The sequence below is a fragment of the Eschrichtius robustus genome, chromosome 6, assembly GCF_028021215.1.
Source record: "Eschrichtius robustus isolate mEscRob2 chromosome 6, mEscRob2.pri, whole genome shotgun sequence".
Taxonomy (NCBI): Eukaryota; Metazoa; Chordata; class Mammalia; order Artiodactyla; family Eschrichtiidae; genus Eschrichtius; species Eschrichtius robustus.
In genome coordinates this window covers 33156419-33184335 of record NC_090829.1, presented here as the reverse complement: position 1 = coordinate 33184335, position 27917 = coordinate 33156419, and the positions used below count along the sequence as shown (strand labels likewise).

At 37.9% G+C, this 27917-nt stretch overlaps 1 protein-coding gene across 16 annotated transcripts in view; it reads right to left on the bottom strand.

Moving 5' to 3' along the window:
• The window catches only part of MBNL1 (muscleblind like splicing regulator 1), a 177091-nt gene that overhangs the window by 36185 nt on the left and 112989 nt on the right, over positions 1-27917 (bottom strand). For 12 of the 16 annotated variants that reach the window (XM_068546104.1, XM_068546119.1, XM_068546111.1 and 9 more), the window contains 2 exons: positions 3972-4142; positions 2806-2916 (listed from right to left, as the gene is read on the bottom strand). In XM_068546104.1, coding sequence (XP_068402205.1) covers positions 2806-2916; positions 3972-4142 — 282 coding nt within the window. The remainder of the gene's footprint in view (positions 1-2805; positions 2917-3971; positions 4143-27917) is intronic. The other 4 variants (XM_068546110.1, XM_068546112.1, XM_068546115.1 and 1 more) reach the window with 1 other exon arrangement.

The following is a 27917-nucleotide window of genomic DNA, read 5'->3' as shown; positions in this document are numbered from 1 at the left end:
TTCAGGGCAGCTGCCATGGGAAATTATGGATGGCCAAGGCCAACCTTTGGGCACACAGGGAAAGGCATGGGAGGGCACTGCTAGGGGACCTCCAGAGGTCAGAGACACTCTTCAAAACACTGCTTATGCAGACCTCTTCAAGGGCAACACTGAGAACCTGGAATCAACAGGATTTCTGAAAAACATCTTTCTGGGATGGACCAAAGAAATACACCAGATACCTCCAAGTTGTGAGCCCCTAGGTGCAGTCTATCTTTGGTTATTTAGTAATTTCTTGTTAGATTACCTTTGCATCAGATAGTGCATGGCAAAATAATAGTATTTTTTTAAGTACTACATAGAAAAAAAATCCAGAAATTTTATTTTTTTAATTTGGATAATTAAATACTATAGGTCCTCTATTTATCTTCAAAGATCATACAATACAGGAAAAAATGCTCTTTTGCATTTTTATTAGTGGTTTAGAAATGATAATAGAACTAACACCAATTATTTGATAATTTACTATGCTAAATTTTAGGAAGTAGACATATAAATTCAGTTATTTATTTTCAACTACTTATTTTCTTATCTTATGAAATGGGAACAATTATAAGATTGGTAGGACCTTTCAAATAATATATCTTAAAGTTTTCACTATATGTTGAAGACGGTCAGGGGTTTTAAATGAATCCACCAAAGACCCAGAGTTGGTTGGTGGCATGTCTCCATTTAGTGTTTCTACAGCATGGACGCCAGAACCTGAACGGCCTGGGTGAAAATCCTGGCCCTGCTACTCACTAGCTATGTAACTTGGGCAAACTAGTTAATCTCTGAACCTCTGAGTCTTCATCTCTAAAGCTGGATAATATTCCCTACTTTATAGTACGGTTGTGAGGATTTATGATATAAAATGTGCTGAGTGCCTTCCATGCCCTCAGAGTACTGTAATTACCCCCCAAATGTTATGTTCTTTTTCAGATTCTTGGCTTGGTACATTTCATTACAACATAATCAAGTCCCTGAAAACAAGAAACTCGCCTATAAATCCCTGCATTTCCCAGACCAGCCCAGTGTCATGTTCTGGAGAGCTAAAATTTATAGACCCGGTCTCTCAAAATTTATGAGAAAATGAGAACCCAAACTGGGTGGCATGATAGCTATTTCCTGGTCCCAACAGCACCCTCATCAAGTCCCTGGCTGCCTCTGCTAACAGTCTACTAATAGGTATCCACCTGTACTCGCCATTCTATGCTGCAGTCTCTATAACTGGGCTTGTGCTCTGGTTCCAGTTATAATTCCTTTGGACTCTGGCACTCTGGTAAACTGCCATGAACCTCTGCCTGTTCTTCTCATGCTCAGGAAACTCTTTCCTTCATTCTTTCTTTCACTTATCAAGCAATTTTTTAAATCTCTGCTACATGCCAGGCATAATGCTAGATGCTTCTGAATTTGATTAGACCTGGCTAGCCTCTTCCCCTCTGCATGGTTCCTCCAGTTATGGTCTGGGGGCCAAACTGGCTGGCCCTAGAGAACTAAGATGCTTTACTTACTTGACTAAAAGCCCAGTCACTGCTGAGATATTCCTGAGACTGCTGATGTTACGAATCTGCTCACAGTATTATCTCCTTTGCTATCACTACTACCTGGGTTGGATCCAAGTTTATACCATGTCTTCAAACACCACCATCTATTCTAGTGGCCATCCTCTTTTGAGTGGCAACCCTTTTCCATATTAGTCACCTGGCTGCTTCCAGCTGTTATAATCCCTCTCTGTAGGCCCAGCACTAAAGTTCCAGGAAGCAGCGGGTTATGACCATCTCATTTATTTCTGAAACTCTGTATCATTATCCTCATCAAAACAGGGCTGACTACAAAAAGGTTCGAGAAGTCTCAGGTGGGGTTTTGAAGGCAAATTTCCTGGATTAAAGCCTTCTCTACAGTCATTAAAACCCCAAATGCTTTAAAATTCAATAATTAAAATGACTTCTACACTCATTACAAAAACGTCACTCTGAATGGAGTCTATTTTTAGACTATGATCTCAGGATGCCTTTAGCAGAAGGGTAATTCCACATTCAAATCTAGTCCTATCAGGGAGAATTAACATAAAGCCTGAATGGGCTCACAACTAATAAAAATAAATGCTCTGTCTAAGCAGAGAATTTTCGAACAAAAACACCAGAAAATGAGGTAATTTTTCTGATGGTTTCAGAAATCTGTGATTTGTTGATTTTTTTTTTAAACAACACATATTTGTCACTAGCATTTCAAACACATGAGCACACATGGTGTTTAGTTTGTCCCAGGATTACACATACGATGACCCTGAAATGGCCTTGAGAGTAAAACTCAAGGACTAACTCAGGAGATGGGCCAAGACTTCACAGTGAGGAACTCACTGTCATGACCTGTCCTCTGCCATCTGGGAACCACACTTGCTGATCTCAGAGGTGCTCCCAGTCACCGAGAGGGTAGAGCCTGCCGGTCAGCACGCTTTAAATGTTTAAGTGGAACAAAGTATCTCACATCAAGAAGAGATATTATTTCGACTATAGTAGTGGCCACCCCAAGGATTTATCAGATCTTTGAAACCATATGAGAGAGTCGAGTGTAAAAGAGAACTCTTGTCCTATATTTTATGCTAGAGACAATGATTAAACTTTTTTTTTAACCAAATGGAAATCTTCATGCTATCCCAACACAGACATGTGAAATTAACAGGTGTCACAGAAATAAATTTAAGATATCATATTTTTAACTGAGTCCCCAATAATGGAAAAAATATATCAAGTTAAAACAGACAGAATTATAATATTCTCTCACCTCAACTGTATAGTATTGATAATTGGTATCACTGCCGATTGGATTTGGAGATCCCTCCCACCTCGAAATGCAATCCCCCCCTCTTTTTTGGAATGATTGGTTCATTAAGTTCTAAGAGAGAATAATAATTACATTGAGTTCAGGAGTTAAAATGTATCAGGAAAAAAATTAGTTAGCATACATGCTACAGTTAGCATATCAGAAAAATGTGGGTCTTCATGTTTCCATGACCCCATAATATTGCATATAAGTCAGTGACAGGAATATTCCGATCATTGCAAATTTCAACATGCATTTAAAAACAGAATTACTATATCACAATTAACATCAGAACATCTTTTGTAACCTAAAATTAGTTATGATATCAATCTCTCACATTTTTGTGGATAAATGTGAGTAAAGGTCATTAAAGTCATCTGTCACATACACCCTCCTCCCAAATCCAAACAAATAAACAAATAAATAAATAAATAAATATGCTCAGAATCAAAGGTTACGTACATACACTGCTCAGTAAACATTAAATCCATATGACCACCTACAGTTTATAAAATTTTGCTCTTTTCTTAAAAGATCGTGGCGTTTCTGCCTTTCCTGATTAGTTCTCCTTTGATGAGACTTCCAGGTCCATGATATGGATTCACCACTGTCAGAATTTTCCCAGCATTTGTAACTACAAACTAGTTTCAATTTAAGTTTAAAAGAATAACAAAGGCTCCTTTTCAAGAAAGAGAACTGTATAGATTCTCTTTAAGGAGGGAGGAAAGGGAAACATTTTCTCAAAATTAAAGATGATATACACCAATTTTTAAAATGACTATTACTGTTAAAAGGTAGCCTGAAAATGCACCTTGACTATACTGATGAGTTTAACGACCATCTTAAAAAAGACCATTTAACATCTGCAAGTCACAGGATTTAATCTGAAGGGGGTTTTGAGGGACAAACATGCTGTAATGTAAATTTCCACATGATTTAGCCAGAAGATGAGTAACTTTACGGTGTGAAAATTGTTTCCAGGGTTCGACTGCTAGTTTGGCTAGGAAATGCTAGGTAACTGATACTGTTAACTACGTTCACTTGATCTAGTGCAATCACCACTTTAACACTGAAAGTGAGCACTCAGAATGACAAACTTCAGGAACGAGAACTGAGAACACGCTTACCACGGGTTGTAATGGGGCACCGGGCATCATGGCATTGGCTAGTTGCATTTGCTGGGCCAACATGGCCATGTTCTTCTGCTGAATCAAGTTATTGCGCCCATTTATCTCCAATTGCGTTTTTAAGTGGGGGGGTGGGTGAAGATATTTGCAGTTCTCCCTGGAGCAACGACCCTAAGAAACAAAAGCAGAAAATATCACCTTAAAAAAAATAATAAAATCTACAAATCTTAAGAAAATCATAATGATGCAAACCTGTCACTTGAATCTACCATGGGTCTTTCACACAATGAAAAAAGTCCAGATCACTTTATAATACACTTCAAGTACATAATGAATCCACTCAAGTGTATTATCCAAATGAGATATTAAGACATGTGAAAAAAGTTTCAAGCTTAAAGAAGTTCCTGCATTTTAATATTAGCACTCATATTTCTAGATCCAAGTTTAAAAATCTACAAACCGCCGGGGGATGTTAAAACACAGAATTATCAAATAAAATATTAGGCTCCTTCCATAACATCTTCTGGTTAACTTTAATGAACCCAAAAGAATGATGAAGTTTTACCATCTATTTTTACTTGTACTGAGTAGTAAGGAAATGAAATTAGAGGACTCAAGGCACACTGTTATCTTCAGTAAAACACCTTTACACGTATCTCACAAGAAGTAACATTAAAATTACTACTAAGCGTTATAAGCCAATATATTAAGAAATGTACAGATGAAAAGAAAAAAATTTCCACACATTCCTCACTGTGTACAGAGATTAGTAAGTATAGTGAAATATTGGTGAAAAATGTAGCCTTTAACCTTTCAGTGATAAATCTAGTCTACATCACCCAAGAATTATAAAACAATAGAAACAGACATATTTACCCTCCAAAAAACTTAGAGTATAAAATGGAGGAAAAAAATAAGTTACTACAAAACAAGAAATGTGAATATACCTTTCTTTTGGGATGATTCTTCTCATCAAAATATATATATTAAAGTCTGTATTATGCAATATTGTCAGGGATTGACCCATATTATTTCAATATAGTATTGCCAAGTCATATTGATAGTAACTTATCTCATGACAACTTCTTTCACCAATAAATCTAATTAGAACTGTTTGTGAGGGTAAAAGAAAGATTTAATTGAAGCCATCAACCACCTCCTTGAGCTTTCTTTGATTTTTCTAAGAAAAATCTATTTACCATAATTTGACCTTGTACTGTAAATTGACTCAGAAAACTGATGTTCATATTTGTGAGAAAATCTGTCACAATTCTAATTTGAATGATTTATTTCTGGCTCGTTTTGATTAAGCTTTTTAGGAATAAGTTCATAAGTTTATATGATAGGATACTGCCTGTTATTTTAACAAGCTTTATGTAATAAAGCTTTACTAACAATATTTTAAATCAGGAGGCAGTAGAGAACAGTGGTCAATAGCAAGGACCTTACAGGTCTCAGGACCTGGGGTAGAGGCCTAGCTCTCTCACTCATCAGCTGCATGAATTGCGTAAAAAACTAACTTCTTTAAGCCTCAGGGTTTTCATTCATTTCAAAATTGCTATATAACCTACACCATAAGTTTATTTTTAAGATTAAAGAAGATAATGTCTATGTCACACCCTCGGTACGGCATGGCACTCTCCAAGGAGCAGGGGAAGGTCAGAAGCTGCTATTACCACCGCTCCCAGAGCATTTTAAATTGTATACACAATAAGAGAAAAACAAAATATTGGCATGAAGGTAATTTTTATAATATTTATTAGTTATGTCTATTGATAAATTCACAAGTAAATTAACATTTACATATCCATGACCTATTCCATCTGAAATCATTATGCTTGATATCTGTTGAGATCGTGAGTATATCAGCGTAAAAGCATCTGGATGCAAAACAACTTTCATAACAACAACACTTCGAGTCACAAGATAAACCACAGGGAATGACTGGCCAACATAAGTAACTCATGGATGACACATGGTCTGACTTCAGGGATATCCAGTTGGGTGTCTTTTAAAGAAAACCTGCTTTTTCAGTACAAAGAACAACTTGGCTCTAAGAGAAATTCTGCTTCTCAGTACCTCCACATCACACTTCTTACTAAGATTGGATTTATTTAAGTGCAGATAAGCAGGGTTATATCCACTCTGAGGATTCAGTTACTGTCAATTGACTCAGATCAGTTTCTAGAGTTCCATAAATAGCACAGAGACAGCCCTGGGCCCTGAACCCTGCTTTGTCAACACTAACACTGGTCTTCCTGGCACTTCTTTCTAGTGCACAAACTTCTTTCTTGAACACAAACCACCAGGGCTCTCCTACCTAGGAACACAGCCTGGATTGAAATAATGAAGGAGAGAAACCACGTGCAAACCACCATATATTCTGTATCCCCGCATCTCAAAACTTTTAATAGAAACTCGGACCTTTGGTTTTCGTTTTGTCTTTACTACATCTACTCAGGAAAAATGCCATTCTACTACATTTCTTACATAGGCCACCTTTCCATGCTTAGCTTGATTTGACTGGATCGCAGCCCTCACTTTCAAAAAGCTATGTTCCTAAGAATCAACTGAGGACATTTTGTGGCAAAGTACACAGACTACCAAGCCTCTTCCTACAGAGTTTGTGGCAATAGGTCTGGGGCCCAGGGATCTACATTTTAACGGTATTCCAGGTTATTCTGATATAGCAGAAAACACTACAAAACACAATTCTGCAAAGCCACGTGAATTTTTCATTGACATGTATGGAAAAAATAACTGAGTAGCCTCCGCAATTGATATTAGATAAACTTAGCTTCTTAGGAAGGTCAAAACTTGTTTAATGCTTACTATGCTGCTGAATAATTGTGGTTTGACAAATAAAAAGGTCAAAAGCAAATGAGAATAAACATCCTCTTCCAGAAAATTGCCTAAGCTCTGAGGAAAACCACCCGTGGCAACCCTTCTATTGAGAGTTCAGGTAAATATGACATTGGTACCTCTCCACATTCATCCGTCTCTTGAGTTCCCAGCACTGTACCTCAATAAGCATTTGCAGAATGAATGAACATTTCTTACTAAATGCTTAAAGATGAACTCTACTGTAAATCCATTCTCGAGACAATGAAGATAACAGAATAAAAACTACATCTAATACCAAATTTTGACTCTGAGTTGTACTAACCTAATGATGCTTTTATTCAGAGGCCAGAAATCTGAACACACAATAAATAAAGCCTGCCACAATAAAAGGAGAAAAAGTAACATGAGGCCTGCAAGTTTCACTAGGGAGGAAGATTTGTGTAGGGATTCAATGTACTTGGTATTTTAAAATCTATACAGTGACAGTACATTCTAAAAAAAATCTAAAAACAGAAATTCAATCAGTATCTTGTACTCACATATGCAGATTTATGTATAGGAGCTACTACTCTACATCATCAGAGATTTCACCCCAAGATACAATAAACGGGGTTGCTAGGATTAATGCAAAAACATGAAGAAGTTTCTACTCAGTTTTGATTGCTACATGCAGTTCCCCTTATTGCCATATAATTGTACATCTGATCAAACATAGCTTGGTTCAAACAGCAGCTTTGTTACTTACTTGCCGTGTCACCTTGTGGAAGTTAGTTAACTTCTCAGAGTGGCCATAGCTTTCCTGTAAATAGTAACAATACCATTGACCTCACTGGTGATGTGTGAGGACTGAGCAAGATAGTGGGCCAGCCTCATACACGGCTCCTGCTATAACAAGCTGGCAATAAATAGTAATAATTTCTCTCTCTTTCCGTAAGTTCTCAAGCTAATAACAAGCAGCAGTTGCTTAACCTAGCACCGTATCTGTTGAAGGTACTAAAACTAATACAAGTAGCAAAACTCAGTGACACTACATGTCAACCATCAATAACATAAGCTTTCCCCTTAATCATCATTTTCTATTTGCGACATCCACTAAGGGAAAATGTCATTCTAATACATTTCTCACAATGTTATGCTTCTGCGGTTTACTTCTGTTGATTGCACTGAAATCTTATTTTCAGTGAGCTGGCCAGCTGATTAGCAGGCCACACTATACCGTCTATACCATAAATACCTTAGGCTTAGACTCCATTCAAGGAGGCCTTTTATAAGTTAACACAACACAGATTCCAAAGACATCTTTGTAAAGCATATACTGTATATTTTAAGGAAAACGGAGGAAGTTCAATAAAATATTGATCCAGAATGAGTCCACTTTTCTCTAATAATTTTTCTACATCTTTAAATATAAGTAACCTGTCCAGAAAAAGTAAAAAATGTCCCCTTGTAGACCATTTGAGGCTAATGAGAGATTAAGTCATCAAATCCTCAATTTCTGAGGTTACAAACTGTTAAATTGTGAATTGAAGGATTTTCTCATTAGCCTTTGAAATTGGTACAAAGCGTGTGATTCTAACACGGGAAGATGTACATTTAGATTAATTAAGCCTCAAAATAAATGCCTGGTTAATTTTTAAACATTATAGTGTAATTCAGTGTACTTTAAAGTGATTACACACATAGTACAAGCATATATAATACATATCTAAAAATGATATGTATGTGATGCATATAGTGAAGTATAAATTGTAGAATAAAGATAAAAACTGAATGAAACTAGAGATGGCAATTTAGAGACATAAACGATTTCTCTGCTATTTCTAATATTTATTTAAGAACTAGCTAACAATCAAAAATAAAACATCTTACTTAGAAGTTGGCCAAACTTAAGACAAAAAATAAATCAAAATTATATTTGAAATCTGGAAACACTAATTTCCCATTTTTAATTACACTTCTTCCATCTAAAATAAAAGGAATATAGTGACCTATGAGGTCAGAATGTAAAAAGTCACCTTATTAAGTTGCCAATGGTAACTATGTGGTAGGATGAAAATTACTGAGTCACATTTGTGTAGACTCTGAAAAGAAAGGGGCAATAAAAAAATTATAGGGGTACCAGCTAAAACTCATGTGTCTTTTCCAACTTTCATTGGAAGTACTGGTTTTCTGGTAGACTGTTCAAACTGCAACCATTTATTTCAATTGTTAAAACTAATATTTCCTTTGGAACAGCTGATATATGCAAATGTTTTGAAGCACTTTCTGAAGATATTCACTGCTCAGATATTGGCCAGAAGCTCTGGCAAAGGAAGCTGGGAGCCTCCTACTGAAAATTGCTACTGGTTTGGGTTGGTTTTTGGGTTTTTTTCCCCGCTAAGATAATACAACTATCTCAGAAAAATTTTGCCAAAGGGGGAAAGAAATCCTTTGCAGTCAAGAAATATTGTTTCACGCTTTTCCAATATGATGTTTTTTTGTGGTTCTGCCATGCTTTCAAATGATCAATTCTAAGGCAAGGGTGAGTAAATTTACATATATAATATTTATTTGAAAAGTATAAGTATCTAGTGGTAGGAAATGTACGGCAGTTTAAAAGGTGATTAAGAAAAAATTATATTTTATACACACACAAATATGCACACACATGCATATATGCTCAAATGTTTTGTTTTCATTTAGGGAATGAATATAAGTTTAATTAGCTCTAGGAATTACAGTTTATTGGCTTTTGCAAATATTGAAAACAAATTAATTGCATCTAACACACAGGATATTGTAGCTCTTAAATGTATATATCTCCTTATGATTCACTTGTTTCCATAAAGGACTTGTGTCAGCTTAAAATTTTTTTATTTTACTTATTTATTTATTTTAAATTTTTAATTTACTTTTTGGATGCTTTGGGTCTTCGTTGCTGCGCGCAGGCTTTCTCTAGTTGCGGCGAGCAGGGGCTACTCTTTGTTGTGGTGCGCGGGATTCTCATTGCAGTGGCTTCTCTTGTTGTGGAGCTCGGGCTCTAGGCACGTGGGCTCAGTAGTTGTGGCGCACGGGCTCAGTAGTTGTGGTGCACGGGCTTAGTTGCTCCGCGGCATGTGGGATCTTCCCGGACCAGGGATCGAACCCGCGTCCCCTGTACTGGCGGGGGTGATTCTTAACCACTGCACCACCAGGGAAGCCCCTTGTCAGCTTAAAGAACACACACATCCTAAAAAGAAGTTCAAGGTTTCTCAACCTCAGCACTATTGACATTTGGGTGGCTATCTTGCCATTGCCATTTCGGTGGCCAAGTCTTTGTCGTGGGGCCGTTCTTGCCGTTGGAGGGTGTTTAGCAGCATGCCTGGCCTGCTAGATGCCGATAGCACTCCTACAGTCAGTTATGACCGTCAAAATTATTTCCTGATATTGCCAAAACATCCCTGGGGGTCAGGGGCAGGCAAAACCATCTCCAGCTGAGAGTTAGCCACTGCTTTATACCTAATGGACTTTAACGAAGGCCGTATTAGTCTGCTCAGGCTGCCATAACAAAATACCATAGACTGGGTGGTTTAAACAACATAAACGTATTTTCTCACAGTTCTGGAAGTTAGAAGTCCAAGATTAAGGTTCTGGACAATTTGGTTTCCAGTAAGAGCTCTCTTCCTGGCTTGCAGACAATCACCTTATTATTTCCTCACATAGCCTTTCCTTGGTGCATGCACGCAGAGAGAGAGAGAGCTCGCTGGTGCCTCTTATAAAGACACCAATTCTGTCAGATCAGGACCCCACATTTAGGACCCTAACCTTAACTACTTTAACCTTAATTATTTCCTTAGAGGCCCCATCTCCAAATATAGCCACACTGAAGACAGGACTTCAACATACAAATTTTACGGGGACACACACATTCAGTCAGTAAAAGGGGCACACATAATTTAAAAACTGCTAACCTAAAGTTTTTCGTAAGTAGCTTTAAATATTTTCATTCTTACATTTAAATGGTAGGATTCTTTATTCTGGGAATTTCCTCAAACATAAGATAATGGATTTGTACTATAAAACCTAGCTCTAAAGGAGTGCGTGGTTGACCAGTTATTCCTTCCAATTTTGCCAAATTCTAATAGCTGCAGCTTCCAAAAGCTTTCAAAGTATGAATATGTGAGGTTCAGTATTTGTTTGTTTTGGTTTTAAATAAAATTATTTTATTTAAAATAAAAACAAAGACTGTGGTATATCAAAGACTAAATAATTAAATTCCAAAATCATATCAATAGCTCCATTCACTTGTTAACTAGAATACTGAAGAAACTGACTTTTTTTTAAGGGCAAGCAACATTTTCTTGATTTTATTTCCCTACAGAAAGTCTTTTCAGGAAAACTAAAAGTTAGACACGTCCCCCCTCCTTTGAAAAAGAAGCTATTGAGAAAGATAAATTAAGTAGCCAGAGAACCCAGAAAAACAAAGATTTCTGACTGCCAACTGGAATTCTGGTGGACCCATTGCATAGTGTAGTTTTTAGTCATATGTAAATGGCTACATGTGTACCTATGTAATTATGCATACACACACACATATATGTTCACCCCAATTGTATACCTATTTCTAAGATCAGCGTATGCACTACAAACTCAGACTTTGCTTTTGTTGCAAATTTAAGAAACTTAAGATATATGACTAAAATTTTTATTTCATCCTTTATTTGAAAAAACACATGAGGACTTTTAGGAACCTATAGAATAAAACCTAAAGGGACGCTGTACTATCATTTAGTAGAAATTCCTAAAGTAGTCAAAACAGATATCTTCATTTTTTTTCTTAGACAGTCTCCAGGGGGATTTCACTGGTTTGATGTTATTGTTTGTTTGTTTTGTTTTGTCTTACAAATAGTATTCTATAGTATATCGCGAATGAGATGACGCTTGAACAATGCAGTGGGCCGGGATGGGGGGTTGGTTGTTAGGGACACCAACCCTCACGCAGTTGAAAATCCAAATCTAATCATATGGTCGGCCCTTGTTATGGGAAGTTCACCATCTGTAGTTCAAGCAACCTCAGAGAGTGTGGCATTGTTGCAGTATTTATTGAAAAAAATCTGCATATAAGTGGGCCCGCACAGTTCAAACCCATGTTGTTCAAGGGTCAACTGTAGTATATACATTGTTAATAAGTCAAAACTATCTATTTACTATTTTTAAATAGTATGGTATACTACATAGTAAATAGATAGTATTGACATATTAACAGGAATTTTTCTCTTTTTTTTAGAATTTGAGCTACATTTTTTGTTTGTTTGCTTTAATTTGGCTACGTTGGGTCTTAGTTGCGGCAGGCAGGCTCTCTAGCTGCAGCATGCGGGCTTAGTTGCCCTGTGGCATGTGGGATCTTAGTTCCCCAACCTGAGGTTGAACCCACGTTCCCTGCATTGGAAGGTGGGTTCTTGACAACCGGACCACCAGGGAAGTCCCTATTCATTTTTTATTCTCAAATATTATGACTCTTTAAGCCAGATTATAAGTGCACCCTTGTACTTATTTCAGAGTTTTACCATCTAAAAAGGCTAGAAAATACTCTTTAAAACAAACACAATTTCTGTTTTAATTTCCTCATTGGACTTTCAGGTAACACCAGGAACAAATGCTTAGCATCCCCATAGAACATGGAGAAAGGAGTCATTTCTCCTCTTACTTTGCTGGGCAATTAATCTCTAGTCTCCTAAACTTAACATGAAGTAAATATAGCAACATTAATCAATACTTAAAGCTTAACTTTCTAGGTATAAATTGCTATTTCTTCATCCAATCAACATAAGGACAAATGCTTGGAACTCAGGTCAACATAAGACCTGGGAGAATTTTCTCCTACCACTAAGAGAAAAAAGAAGCAGAAATTTATAAGTGTATTTTCACTGAAATATTCCCTATTTCTCTATTTTATTTTACTACAGATCTGAAGTGTTTTCAAATGAAATGCAATATAATGCAAATTTTGAATTTTTTCTTTTCCTGATCCCATAAAAAGTTCATCTTTACATATAAACTGTGGCTTAACAACTATTGAGACTGCCAGGAAAAGAAAGAAAAGTACTAACACACATACACATCCATACACACAATCTATTGAGTTTAAATTTGTAATTTTACCATGGCCTGAAAGGATATAAAAGAACGTAACAGACACTGTTTCATGGGCATTAAACTTTTTCTCATCCAAGTCTAATCTGATTTTAGGGAAGCGATTCTTGGTTAGACTTTTCTAGCTATTTAAAGAGGCCTCTCCAGTATTCAAATGTTCTAGGCGCTATTTTATAGAACATTCCTAAGTTTGATGACGATGATTCTTGGACATGAAAACCAACAGTGACATTTACAAGACTCCAAAATATCCTCAATGCTGACGCAATATCAACGCACTCTAACTCAAACATCGGGATACTATGACTTTTTTCCCAGAGAATTTAGGAGCTTTAATTGCACAACTCCCATTAATCATCTTGAAAATGGCATAACTGAAACTCTACACGTCTAGATAAGTATTACGTAATGCATGAGAGTCGGGTTAGCTGCTGCTGAGGAGGTGGAGAAAGGGAAAAAGGCAACAAATCACACACACATTCTTGTTACAAAAATACCACTCCTTTCTCCAGCAGCTTTTGTCTGTGAGAGATCAGATATACATACAACTGTGACAGCAACAGTTATATCAGCACACAATTTTAGCTGATAGTCATCTGAAGAAATCTTAGCCTCCTCAGAGAGGGCCCACAGGGATCTTATATTTAGAGCTGCTTTTGATGGGATGCTGTAAGAAGAAACGGTCTCACTTTTTCCTTCTACGCCTGGCCTCCTCTATGCCACAGAATCCCACAAAAGTGTGTAGCCATCTATGAAGTGCTATAAAAGGTTTAGCTGGCACCTATGGTCTGCCACTATTCCAGTCTTCCTGGGCTCCAAAGATGGGCCTGGCCAGCATCCCTAAGCCAAACCAGAGTCTCCATGACCTTGTGAAAGCCCAGTGACATTTGGTAGGTGCCAGTATCATTAAACAGTCCAACATTTGTTGGCTGCTTTTTTATAGCATCATAAAATTGGAAATGCCAGATCACTATGTTTCTATTATTTTTTAAAACTGCTTCATTATTTTTTCGGTACAGCAACTGTCAGACTTCTAAACTGTTTGGCGCAGAAACACTTCTGAAGTTTTATGGTATCCAAATCAGACAGTCTTCAATCTTGGCTAATAATTAAAAGCCCTAACATTTACATAATAAAATTTAGAGCTCTATTTGTAGCGCATGCCTTTCAATTGAGAAATACAAAATGTTTTACAGATAGTACCCAATTCATCATCGTACCATTATTAGGTGGATTACAGCATGACTGTCTATATTATATTTCTAGGGCTTTCCTGAAGGTAAAAAGGAGGTAAACTTCTTAAGTCAAAAGTACATAATTTTTTCCTTAACAATCTCTTGGAAGACTTGTTTAAGCAGTTCTTTATAGAACTATTCTAGCTCTTAGTGCATTGATAAAGCAAAAGCTCTCCATCTTTAAATACCTCTCCAAAGGAGAAGGAAAGGGGTCCTCGCCCAAGGACACATAACTGAACCCAGACAGCCCAACTACGAAGTTGGTACTCTTCGCCATTACGCTAGAGGTAACGGTAACCATTACACCATCACTTGATCATTGTTACATGTGCGTGCTTTTCTAATCATTGCTCACACTAAACACAGAAGACTTTACCCAGAATAGGTCAGAACCAAACAGATGCTTCAACCCCCTTGAGTTCTGCAAAGGAAAAGATGTTTCACAATATAAGCAACTAATTTTGGAGAAGATTAATCCACATAGTATTTCCAAAGTGTAATGAAAAAAATTAGATTCTCTTATAACTTCCAGTTTCTCTGTCATTCTTTTTTTCCCCCTCAGCAGGACCTGTACTATAGGATCAACAGCAGAAAAGAAAATAATTGAACACCATAAAGTTAAATTTCTGCTTCACATTATCCATTTCAACAAGAGCCCTAGTGAGTCAAGAGGGTCTTGGACTATCTATGGATTACACTGACCTGGCCTCTGTGATTTAGATAGATCACAAGTAAAGAAAAGGTGATTTGATATAGAAAAAGAGAATACATTATATATATTAAAAATAAAAAACAAAATTAGACAATACAGAGAGGCTTTAAGGGGCAAGTCTTTCATTCAGCAACAGAAAAGAAAGTAATGGAAATCAAAGAGGTAAAACGTTTTGGTGACGTCAGCTCAAGAATAATAACAGCATTGCTTTGTATTTATATGAAGCATTTGCTATATTTATACCTTCTAGATCCTACACATGCCTACAAATATACGAAAGTAAACCCTGTTTTTATATCTCTAAAATAACATTTATTATTGGTTATGATAAACCTTTAAGTATAATATTATGCAATGTTTTCAAAGTCCCATTTCAATATTTCCCTTGTAAATCTCCCATCAAAACCCACTAGATGGGATAGTGTATATTATGCACATGATTGGTGCTTAAATAGTTCTCTAAACTATAACAGATGTCCAAAATTTTGGCTATCAGTTTTATATAGGAATTATTAAATTACACTGCTCTGTAATCTTTTAGAGACATCCCTGACTTTGCCAAATAACAAAGACCCTTCCTTTTCCCCAATTTTTCATTCCAAGTCCTCCGTAAACCTCTGAGATTCCCTAACTGAAGACACACATTGTCACTAGCTTCCTGACCTCACAGATTCTGCCTCAAGTCCAGCCATTAAACGCTACTGCTTCACGTAAACAATGACAGAGCACAAGGCAGAAGGGAGGTGACAGAGGTCCGCACTACCCCTGACCACTGTCTCCTTCAGGAAGATCAACTTTGTACTTGAACAAAATGTGCTCAATGCCACTGGCAGTGTCCCCGCAGGGAAAGCACTCCCCCCCCCCCCGCCCCGTCCCCATGACAATTTGCTAAAATTGTGCACGGTCATCAGCTCTCGCAGACTTCAGGCTGCAGCCAGGAGAAAGACAATTGGCTCCCGGGCCCAGAACACGTCTCTATTGGATGCTGACTGCAGCAGCATAGGCGGTAGGGTGAAAAACAATCTCTTGAAGTTAAAAAAAAAAAACCAGCATCACAACACAGGTTATCTGAGCCTGTCTCCTCCTCTGCCCCCACCCCCATCCCCAGGGACTTCCACTGGCTTTCTCAGGCAGGTTCCCAAACATCTAAAGGAGTAACCGTCAACAGAAGTTACTTGAAAATTATCTCTGGGAATAAAACAGGAAAGTCTCCCAATTTTGAGAAAGAGTTCATGTATTTCTACTACCCTTGAATAGCTTTCTGGAAAATGATCCACTTTAACAATAAACAAATAAATAAAAAGAGATGCCTATGGACTATGGAACTCTTTCAAAACACCTATATGATGAGTCTCTTAAGGCAGAAGGGTACTGAAGTCGTGACTTAAACAGAGGCGTTTGAAAAGCTTAATCGTTACAAGGTGTTCTGTTCTAAACAGCAATCAGAAGCTGCGGAGATATTCTTAAGTGCTTACTTAAGATGAAAAGTATGGAGATGTTGGGCCTCACAGGAACCTCAGCCATGGCAACACTTTTATAATAAGTCAGAATGCGAACGTAAGAGGGAAAAGCGCAGGCGGCTGTCACATGGTGTTTTTCTCCTGCTATCACATCAAAAACATTTAGGCTGAAAGCCCGGATCTGCTCAACACCGGGCTTGGGTGTATTAAGTGAGTAAAGCAACGTATCTGTGAATTTTACACTCTCTACCTCTGGCTAAAGCAGGTGGCTGTTAGTAGACATAGTTGTTTCATGTTCCTTGGCACTCTGCACATGCCTCCCTCCCAGCAGGGCCACAGGGCTTTACTGCACACTAATGCCTTGTCTTCCTCCCATGCTGATGGCCTCCAGAAGGAGGCTGTGCCTCAAACTTCTGCCCACAGCGCAGCCCAGGCCAATAAACCTAATAAACATTTGCCAAGTGAGTGAGTCCTGACTTTATTTCAGAATAGAAAATATTCTGTCCAGAGAAAGAGAAATATAGTATGACATCACTTATAGGTGGAAGCTAAAAAAAAAAAAAATGATACAAATGAACTTATTTACAAAACAGAAACAGACTCACAGACTTAGAGAACAAACTTATGGTTACCGGGGGAAGGGTGGTGGGGGAGGGATAGATTGGGAGTTGGGGATTGACATGTACACTGCTATATTTAAAATAGATTGGGCTCCCCTGGTGGCACAGTGGTTAAGAATCCGCCTGCCAACGCAAGGGACACGGGTTTGAGCCCTGCTCTGGGAAGATCCCACATGCCACGGAGCAACTAAGCCCGTGAGCCACAACTACTGAGCCTGTGAGCCACAACTACTGAAGTCCGTGTGCCTAGAGCCCATGCTCCTCAACAAGAGAAGCCACCGCAATGAGAAGCCCGCACACCGCAATGAAGAGCAGCCCCCGCTCGCCACAACTAGAGAAAGCCCGCGTGCAGCAACGAAGACCCAACACAGCCAAATAAATTAATAAATAAATTTATTTTTAAAATTTAAAATAAATAAATAAATAAATAAAATAGATAACCAACAAGGACCTACTATATAGCACAGGGAACTCTGTTCACTATTACGTAACATCCTAAATGGGAAAAGAATTTGAAAAAGAATAGATACATGTGTATGTATAACTGAATCACTTTGCTGTACACCTGAAACTAACACATTGTTAATCAACTATACTCCAATATAAAAAGTTAAAAAATAAATAAACTTACAATAAAAAAACCTTCAGACACAAAAAAGAAAAAAAAAGAAATTAACACATTATAAATCAACTATACTGCCATTAAAAAATAAATTATACTAAAAAAAATTCTGTCCAATAAAGTAGTTCTCAAAAACATACCTTGTGCATCTTCACCCAGACCTCTGTCAACTCACACACTGTGGCCCCATTTTCTCTCAATTCAATTGTATTTTCCTTCTCCTCCCATTTGCTCCATTTTCTGGTAACTTCTTACTACCATCATCCAACCACAACTTTGCACTCCGACCCAAATAAGCAATATGGCCACTTGCTGGATTTCTCTGTGCCTTGAGCGTGTAACCTTCTCTTCTACAGGTCTTGGTGATCTTCACACAGGAACTGTCCCAGGACTTGACATAAAAAAAAGCAATAGAGCCCCAGCTCAATGGTGACGACCACATGAACTGGTATCACAGAGCTGTTTGTTCCAATGTTAACTCTGATATTTATTAGCAGTGAGACTGGGTTAATCACTCAACCTCGCTCAACTTCAACTTCCTCTTCTATAAAACTGGAGGTAAGAATACCATCCTAGGGATGGAGTGACTGTTAGGGGAGAGCATGAATAACGGCCCTTGATTATGCTCTGGTACTCAGGGGACGGAGAGCCCTGGGTCCCTCTCACTCTCCTAGCACATTCTTCACATCCCTGGAACCTTGCAACCCCTGCTTCCTCTCACACAGTCCCACGTCTCTGGTCACGCTTGAAAGCGTTCCTTCTTCTTTTCCTTCAGCCCCTGTTTTGACAGGGTCCTTCAGTTCACGGTCAAGTTAGAATCTCTTTTAATGAACTAACTCCCACTAAGCCTCTAGTGGCCAAGGATGGCAAATTTCCAGTCCAGGGGAAAAAACACTTCTCCAGGAGCCGGGGAGCCCTGGCTTCACTACAGCTCTTTCAGCCACCAGCTTTGTGGCATCATACAGGTGCTCACCTCCTAGCCCAAACAGTGCCTTCATTTGTGAAACTGCAGCCAAGGAACGCAACTCCTGAGTGGCTGTGAGAAAGCTTTCCCAGTGCCCAAAGGCCGAATCAACTAATGCTCATTTCTCTGACCATAAGGAAACTGGGCGTCTGTATTTTAAAACGGGTTGATAATAAAGAGGAATCATTTTCCTAGGTTAAATTTGATGATGAGAGGTGACCCTTTTCAAGTGTCACTTTCCTTGGATATTTCCTCTTTCCCTTTCCCTCCCTTCCTCCTCTTTACTTTCCTTGTCAGGTAGGATAAACTCACAGTGGTGAATTCAGCACCAGTCAAACTGTATTACAGGTAATTTTTACAAGTCTGTCTATCCCTCGAGATTAAGAACTCGTTAAAAACAGGACAAACTCTAACTTAGCAACCTAAGTATTTTTAGTTAATGTTTGTAGAATGAATAAGCAATTTAGGAGACAGGAGGGCATCTCTGGGGTCCCAGCTATCACACCACTGAGACACCACTGTAAGGTTTAAGCCAATGGTCCTTAATCATGGCTGTACATTATAAATTAAAAATTCCTATACCCAGCCTCCATACCCAGAATTTCTGCTTTAATTGATTTTGGCTGGGTCCCAGGAAAGCTCTCAGACAATTCTAATGACTGTACTCTGAGGACCATTGGTTAGTCTCTATATACTAATGCACATTCTCATTTACACATCAGTCACAGCCCTTTCCACAGTTCTTTTAAACCCAGTGTTTGCCAGTGACTTCAAGATAACCACTCATGTTATCTGTCAGTTAACTGATACTTGTGTTTCTAAACGGTCGCCTCACAGCTCCTTTCCTAGACAGTGGGAGAAAGGGCACTCAGGGCAAGGGCGGGCACAAAAAGAGCCACTGCCTTTTGTTCCCTTGGGCATGTCATCTTGGGCACACACGCAGGCAAAAGAGAAAGCAGAATGGAACAACGATTCATTGTCGCCTCATCTAACCCAAAAAACAAGCTAGAAGATAGGAAATGAATGGATGAGGCAAACAAGTAAAATAAAATAGGCGGTCTTGCCTTCAATATGCTTTATGCCAAGTCTTAATATCTTCTAGAATAACTCATTTATACATTTATCCACCATTTATCTACTTGGTGAGACTACATGTGAGACTACATGTGAGACTGCTCACATGCTGAGTGCTGCAGGGCCGCGGAGACACAAAATGAATCGGACACGTAGTCTGCAAAGGGGAATAAGGCATGCACAGAAACGGCTAGAATATACGGATAGAAGACAAAAAGGGTCATAAGGTCAAAAAGACATTCCAGGGCTTCCCTGGTGGCGCAGCGGTTGAGAATCTGCCTGCCAATGCAGGGGACACGGGTTCGAGCCCTGGTCTGGGAAGATCCCACATGCCACGGAGCAACTGGGCCCGTGAGCCACAATTACTGAGCCTGCGCGTCTGGAGCCTGTGCTCCGCAACAGGAGAGGCCGCGATAGTGAGAGGCCCGCGCACCGCGATGAAGAGTGGCCCCCGCTTGCCGCAACTAGAGGAAGCCCTCGCACAGAAACGAAGACCCAACGCAGCCAAAAATAAATAAATAAATAAAATAAATTAATTAATAAAGAAAAAAAAAAAGGATGTGACCTAATTATTTAAAAAAAAAAAAAAAGACATTCCACTCAGAAAATTCAGATAATAGCTTTGAAGAAGAGGTAGAATTTATACATGAGCAGTTAGAAAAGATATCCAGGTAGAGGAAATAACCTAATTTGAAGCATCAGTGACAAGTAATAAATCTGTAATAAGAGTAGTGGGAAATAAAGTTTGCAAAGTATGCTGAGTCTAGCTTGGGAACAGTTTTAAAAACTGAGTTAAAGATTGTCTACTTTCTTCTGTAGGCCAGGGAGAGCCACTGAAGGGAACCAGGGATGACAACAGCAAAGCCGTCATTTCATGAATTCATCAGACAGGAGCACAAGGGGGCCTGACATGGCTGACAGCCTGGGGAGCAGAGACCAATTAAGTAATTATTTTAATAGTCTAGGCAAGAGCTAACACAGACCTGACCATTCTCCACATCATTATCCCATCTTTTTCACAATCTCCCACTCCACCCCTATTCTAATGCACACTCACATACTCATTTTCTCTCCCTTTTCCTTTCTCTCTCTCTCCCCAGCCATACTAAACTAAACTACATTCAATCCCACGTACAAGACATTACTCTGTCCATGTAGATCCAGTTCTTCAAATACTTCGCCTTTCCCCCATCTTTTTTGTTTGGCCTGGCTAATTTCCAGTCAGTCTCCAGTTAAATGTTGCCACCTCCAGGAAGTTTTCTTTAAACTTCAAGCCTTTGTTTAATGCTCTGTTAGTTGGTTCCAGAGCATTCATTACACTTTATCATAATTGCTTGGCAGTTGCCTATTTCTTTCACTAGACCAGGAATGAGGCTTGAAAACCACGACTGTTTATTTTCCAGTTGTATTCCCAAAACAAGAACATCTAGAATAGTGTCAGGCTCATGATAGGTATTAACTCATTGAATGAGCAAATAAATAGTCTTATAAAGCAGAATGTATATTGAATAATATACATATAATACATGTATACTAGACATCTAATATACACACATATATTAACTGTATGTCTAACTTCTAAAACACAGCTAGAACAGGGCTTTTTCAAAACCTACTAATGTTTTGAAAATGTACTTAATTGATTATCTGCCACATTAAGCTTGATCATTTTCCAATTTCTTGCTACTTAATAACAAATTTCTGGTTCAATCATTAGTCTGTTGTTCTCTGTTTCATTGTTTCCTTAATACCAAGATAAAAACTGGCCTCCACACTACAGTCAAATCAGAAAATAGTAAATAGTAACTGTAATCTGGATACTCAGATTAGAAAATGTTACTTAGAAGTGTCAATATGGTAGGCAGCTTGGCAAAAATTCTGAGGCATTGCTCAAGGGATATACCAATAAAATGAAACTAAAAATGTTTTGGTTTTTTTTTTCCTGTTGTAATTGTTCTTGTTAGAATAGCAAGAAAAGTGGCTGATAATCAAATGGACTGATTATGCAAACAAAAAGTAACTCCTTTTAAAACCAGTATTCCATGTTATAAACTGCCAGGGTTTTGCTAAAGCATACTGGCTTACGTGGGGAAGGGGGCAGGTGCCCCAGGCTCCACAGGAGTGCATGGGTGAGATTACCAGAGCACATGTAACACACAGCAAGAAAAGATTTACAATGTGTTAGTCAACGAGTTTATTTTAGGGAAAGATTAAACGGAGAACCATGTAAGGACCAAGAAATATTTTAAATAGATTCAAGTAAAAGTTTACAAATTATCAATCGCCTTATTATTTACACTTAAAACATGTTATCAATCATTTGAGTCTGAGCAGTCCTCAGAATACCAATGTTCTTATCTCCCAGATTTTCTGAAGTGAGGGAACTTTCAGATGACATCATCCATTTTTAACAGCACACATATAGTCCTGCCAACTCACTACTTACTGTGGATTTGCTTTCTGTCATTTCTCCTTTTGTTTTTTCCAATAATATACTCAAAAATATGCTATACCCCCTGTGTTTTTCTTTAATATATGTCTATGGGTCCACTATGTAAAAACATCTGTCAATTCACCACAGGCCATTTCTTATACCTCACTTTTCATAAATAAAACACTTTGCTCACACAAATGAACAGACAGTTCATTAAATAAACGGGTAATCCCCAAACTTTCTATTGAGAATTTTAACCTACATCTTTCTTTTATCTGATTACCTATCGAAAAAGAAAAAACGGAGTGAGGCCGACCATAAATCATAACATAGGGTAAATTTTAGAAAAGAGATAATCAATACTATGAAGTGTCCTGTGACACCAAGTGCAGAGGAAAAAAAGACCGGGAGTGAAGCGCTTTCTGGGGCATTTTCAATCAACCTCACAATGACCATATGAGTCACTGGCATTAACTCCATTAGGCTGATGGGGAAATTAAGGCCCACAGAGGTTTAATGACTTGCCCAAGATCACAGAAGTAGCGAATAAAGTTTAAATCTAAAATCGAGGTCTGATACTAAGTCTGAGGATTATGTCCTCTATAGCGCAGCTGGCTTCTCAGGAATCCAAAAAGCCAGGAGGTTCTACTAGGTAAAACGGCAGCAAGTGACGCCACACAGGTGGGAACTTCAGGCTGTTCGAAAGCCAAGAGATAACCCAACCTGGCTGGAATGAGGGCTTCGTTCAGGAGAGGTAAATTCAGAGAGTTAAGGCGAAGTAAGTGGAAGTAACTAAATACCTGGTTAAGAAATCTAAATATAAGCAAAGAAAACCCATCCATTGAGTGCCTTTGCTGAGACCAACTTGAATTTCAGGAAGACACTGCATAGTGAAAACGGCCCAAGTCATAAGGATGTAGAAAGACTGCACTCATTAAGTTCAAGTGGAATGACCGTCTGGTTATATTGTTCCTAACAATATAAGACAAAACAGTTGCACTAAACTGTTTAAGTGGGTTAGCATGTCAAGCTAGCACACAAATGTCCTCTGTGAAATGTATTACATACCAAAGTGGCAGAGAAGAGAAACTAGACTTAAAATGATAATCAGGACTATTATTTGATATTTGAGTTTATGAAGAAATGAAAATGTACCTAGTCACTCTATTAACCCTGAAGAAATAAGATGCTTGCTTTGCAATTTTAGATTTATAAAAATAAAAACATTTCTCACAAAATAAAAACTACTTATCCATATCTTTTTAAAAAAATTATGAACAGCACTGGTCATACCTGCAATTACGTTGCTTATTCATGTGTTTCCTTACTGACTGACAGGCTGCACTAGGGACCTAAGATCCATGAAGGCAGGGCTTGTTTCCCAGAGCTTGGAGTGAGTCACAGAGTGTGGAATAAAGGAAAGAATAGATCTCACGTAATCCTCCCCACAATTCTATGATGGGAGTACTGCAATCTCCACCCCCATGACCTGGTGAGGATCAGCGATCCTGTGAAATTAAATAATTTGCACAAAGTCACAGAACAATTAAAGCGACAGAGACTCATCTGCCTGAGTCACATGTACGGTATAAACAAATTTGGCAGGCTATGTTTAGAACTAAGACAATATCAAGTTGAAATTCAAATAGTCAGTGTTTAAAATGTAGCAATGAAAACAAAACAATTTCCCGAGGACTCTTTTCATGGTATATAAGTGCAGTCAGACATACTTCTTATAGCTGTCACCACAGTACACATTTAGTTATACTATGGATTTCACACAAATTGATATGACATTTTGCAAATCATAAACAAAGTTGTCTATGTCACCCTTTGGGAAAAAACTCAATTTTGCTCCAAAGTATTTGTGTTGCCACTACAAAGGTCTCAGTGGTTCTCACTTGGGGGAAAATTGTGAAGAAAATCTAGCTGATAATCTTGTTTTTAAAAGCTGTAGGTTCATCCTGGAAAACCATGTAGGATGAACTGAATGTCAGTGATAAAAATAGACTCATACCAAATTGGTTACTCTCAATAACTGTTAGAAAAGCTCTATAAATTAGACACCATTTTTCAGTGAAATTCTTAGAAAAAAATTATTTAAAATACTTTCATACCTCCTACTAAAAGTGATAATATCCATGAGGACTGAGAAATGACTCTTTTGAGAAAACAGTTTCTACAAAGAACTGGTGAACTATATATAATATTCAAATTCACTTAGCCAACTACTGCACATACATAGGAAAGAGGAAACTGTACCCACAATTTTGCTAATAACCTATTTTTTACATCTATCTATTAATAAATACATATTGGGTGTCTATTAGCTTATCATTATTCTGGATGATACAGGATAGAAAAAGAAAGATAAAATGTAACTCTAATTAGTAAAGAGAGTCAGATGTAGGAGACATGAGTGGAAGCTGACTTCATGGGAAACATCCTCAAGATGAGGTATGAATAAAGGTGGACTAAAATGGTCGAAGGACATTCTCTCAGCCCTGACAGGATTCATGCACCACCCTCCCATTCATTCTCTAGACAAGGTAAGTCAGTGGCTTTCTTACCTATTAGTTCACTAGGGTTCCAGAGACTTCTGGCTCATTGCTGCCATTTTGTGGTGGTTAAATCTCAGAAAGTGAAAGGGCTGGAATTATCATGCCCATTAAAGTACTCTGGATTGCTTCCACGTCTTGGTTATTGTAAGTAGCGTTGCTCTGAACATTGGGGTACAACATACACGTCCATCGACAGATGAATGGTAAAGAAGATGTGGTATATATATAGGATATATATATACACAAGCATACATACACAATGGACTATTTACTCAGCCATAAAAATGAATGAAATAATGCCATTTGAGCAACATGGATGGACCTAGAGATTATCATGCTAAGTGAAGTAACTCAGAAAGAGAAAGACAAATATCATACGACATCACTTATATGTGGAATCTAAAAAAAAAAAAAATGATACAAATGAACTTATTTACAAAACATAAATAGACTCACAGAGATAGAAAACAAACTTATGGTTACCAAAGGGGGAAGGGGGGAGGGATAATTTAGGAATCTGGGATTAACAGATACACCTATCTACTATATAGAAAATAGATAAACAACAAGGAACTACTGTGTAGCACAGGGAACTATTCTCAATATCTTGTAATGACCTATAACGGAAAGTAATCTGAAAAAGAATATATATAACTGAATCACTTTGCTGTACACCTGAAACACTGTAAATCAACTATACTTTAATTAAAAAAAAAAAAATAAGGGAAGGGGAAACAAACAAAAAAAAGCACTCTGGAACCTGGGATCAGTTTTGGATATCAAAAAATCCTCTAAGATAGATTCTAGCCGCAAGATAATTTGTGATTCTAACCTACATAACAGATTTAAAAGCCATGCAGTGGCCATGAGCCCCTTCTATGTGAATTCTAGTGGGAATGCAATGTTGCCACTTTCTAGGATCTCAGAGCTATACAGGCACACATGGAGAAGGGATTTGAGGGAGGGATGACATAAGACAGGGAGACAGACCAGTAAGTGTTAGGAGGGAAGGATAGGGATGTTTATGTGTAGGAGTTCTGTTACCCTCCTATGGCATCTAGGCAAGAGATGTGGACCCCTTTTAGGAGGCACCTCAAAGAGATACGACAGAACCACTCTAGAAACTTAGGATCTCAGGCAATAAATTATACACTGCATTAACATGCTGGAAAATTCAACAGACCATCTGCATAGGCATGTTTCCTGTTAAAAACAGAAAAAAGGGGCTTTGGGATTTTCTACTCAGATGAATTCTCAGGAATATTTTTACATCTTTTATGAAGTTTCCCTTACATTACTGCAAAAAATGAGAGTAGCTACCTTTCAAAAGAACGTGACGGTATTGGCAGAGCACTGAAATATTCTGAATGGCTACTTTTATAATGTATGCTCTTTCTTCATGTGTATCTTTCCCACCCTGAGATTATGGCTCACCCAGTTAAGGCTATTACATAATTGTGACAAAAATAGAAAGGGATTAGTTAAGAAGAAATGCTAAAGAAGACATATATTATTCAAAAATTAAAGATTAACACTTTGAATGTTTTGTACTTCTTGTTGCTACTTAACAAATGCAGAAATTCGGGGCAGTTGTTTATTCAAAGAGGCAGAAGTAGGAGAAGTATGCCGATTTTCAAAAGCATTCCATTCATTTTTTGAGTTTTGAAATGGCACATGAAATGTAAATATGTACGAAAGGCTCAATTTGTTGAACTCTGTTCCCATTAACATCACTGCAATGGGTCTCATATCAATTTTAGTTCCCAGAAAGATGCTCTGAAGTTTTTAATAGAAGCATTATGTAGCAATAAGAAGTGGACTACATATTAACATGTATATAATATTACCCAAGTACTAAAAAAAAAATAAGGCCCATCTTTAGGGACCTCTTGTTGATATTTCTGTTTATATTGCATTATATGAAGAAAAAAGAAGTCTTTATGCCAGTACTTGCTAGTTATAAATCTCAACTGCTCTCCATAATGTAAATTTATTTTTCCCAAAATGACAAGACTGAATGATGTTCCCTGTATTTGTAACCCATGCTCAATAGAAGAAACTCTTAAAAACTCTGCAATACATTCAGATGATAGAAGCTAAGGGAGTGCCAGTACTTTATTAGCAATTCCTTGAAAACTCAGCCTTTCCCCCCAGAGTAGAATTGGAAAGCATTCATAAGAATGTTTAAAATGGGCTTCCGTATGAGTTGGGGTGGGAAGAGGACAGACACACAGATACGGCATGCCTGAGGCAATTGTATGTTACTTCTCACTGCTACCAATTAGGATGTCAGCACTTTGCTGATCAAATCTGATTTTTCATCTCTGATGTATACTCTGTTTTTCATCTTGAATTATGCTAAGGTGTTCGGTATAGGAAGTAGCACTGCGATAATGCCTGGCATATCTTTAGCAGAACGCTGCACAAACAAAACCATGGCAGGCAGGAGCTAGATGCACCGAGGGTAAGGAAGCATGCAAAATTAAGCCCCCAAATATGGTCAGCTTTCCTCCCCAAAGTCTTCTGGAGCTTTAAGAAGCATCTTGGTTCCCCATGTGATTTTCAGGCAAGTTGCGTGAACCAAGTTTTCAAATGCAAATGACAAGGTCAAAAGAAGGAAGGTTTACAGGTATGAGGAGCTGGAAGAAGAAATGGAAATGTGGGAAGAAGGTCAGGAATTTGAAGGGTAATGTCAGAAATCTGTGAAGGGAAGCTTAAGCGGTTATATAACACATCTGCTCCTAGCTGTGAAGACTTCACACTTCAAACTTGGGACCGTCATTATCCATTCTAGGAAAGGTTTAAATTTCTCCAAGTAAGTTCACCTTTATGTGCAATATTATGCTGTGAAGTTCCTTTAAAACTGATAAAGGAGACAGTGTTTAAAGGTGGGAGCTCCAAAAGGGAGAGGATATCTGTATGTGTATGGCTGATTCATTTTGTTGTGCAGTGGAGGCTAACACAACATTGTAAAGCAACCATACTCCAGTACAAATTAATTAAAAAAAAAAAAAGTGGGAGCTCAAAAAGCAAAAAGATACATTCAGGTTGAAATCCCAACCCTGCTACTGACCAGCCCTATGACCTTGTGTGTACAGTTTCTCATCAATAAAATGGGAATAACTATACTATCTACCTGATAATGTGATTTAAAAGAATTCAAATGAAAATTTATGTAAAGCCAATACCTAGCACCTAGAAAACACCAGTAGAGTGTAGTTGTTTTTCTTATTGTAAGTTTATCTTGATTTGTTAGATGAAAGTTTTCTAGTCTCTCTCTACTCTGAGTTCATTTTGAAGGCCTAGGTT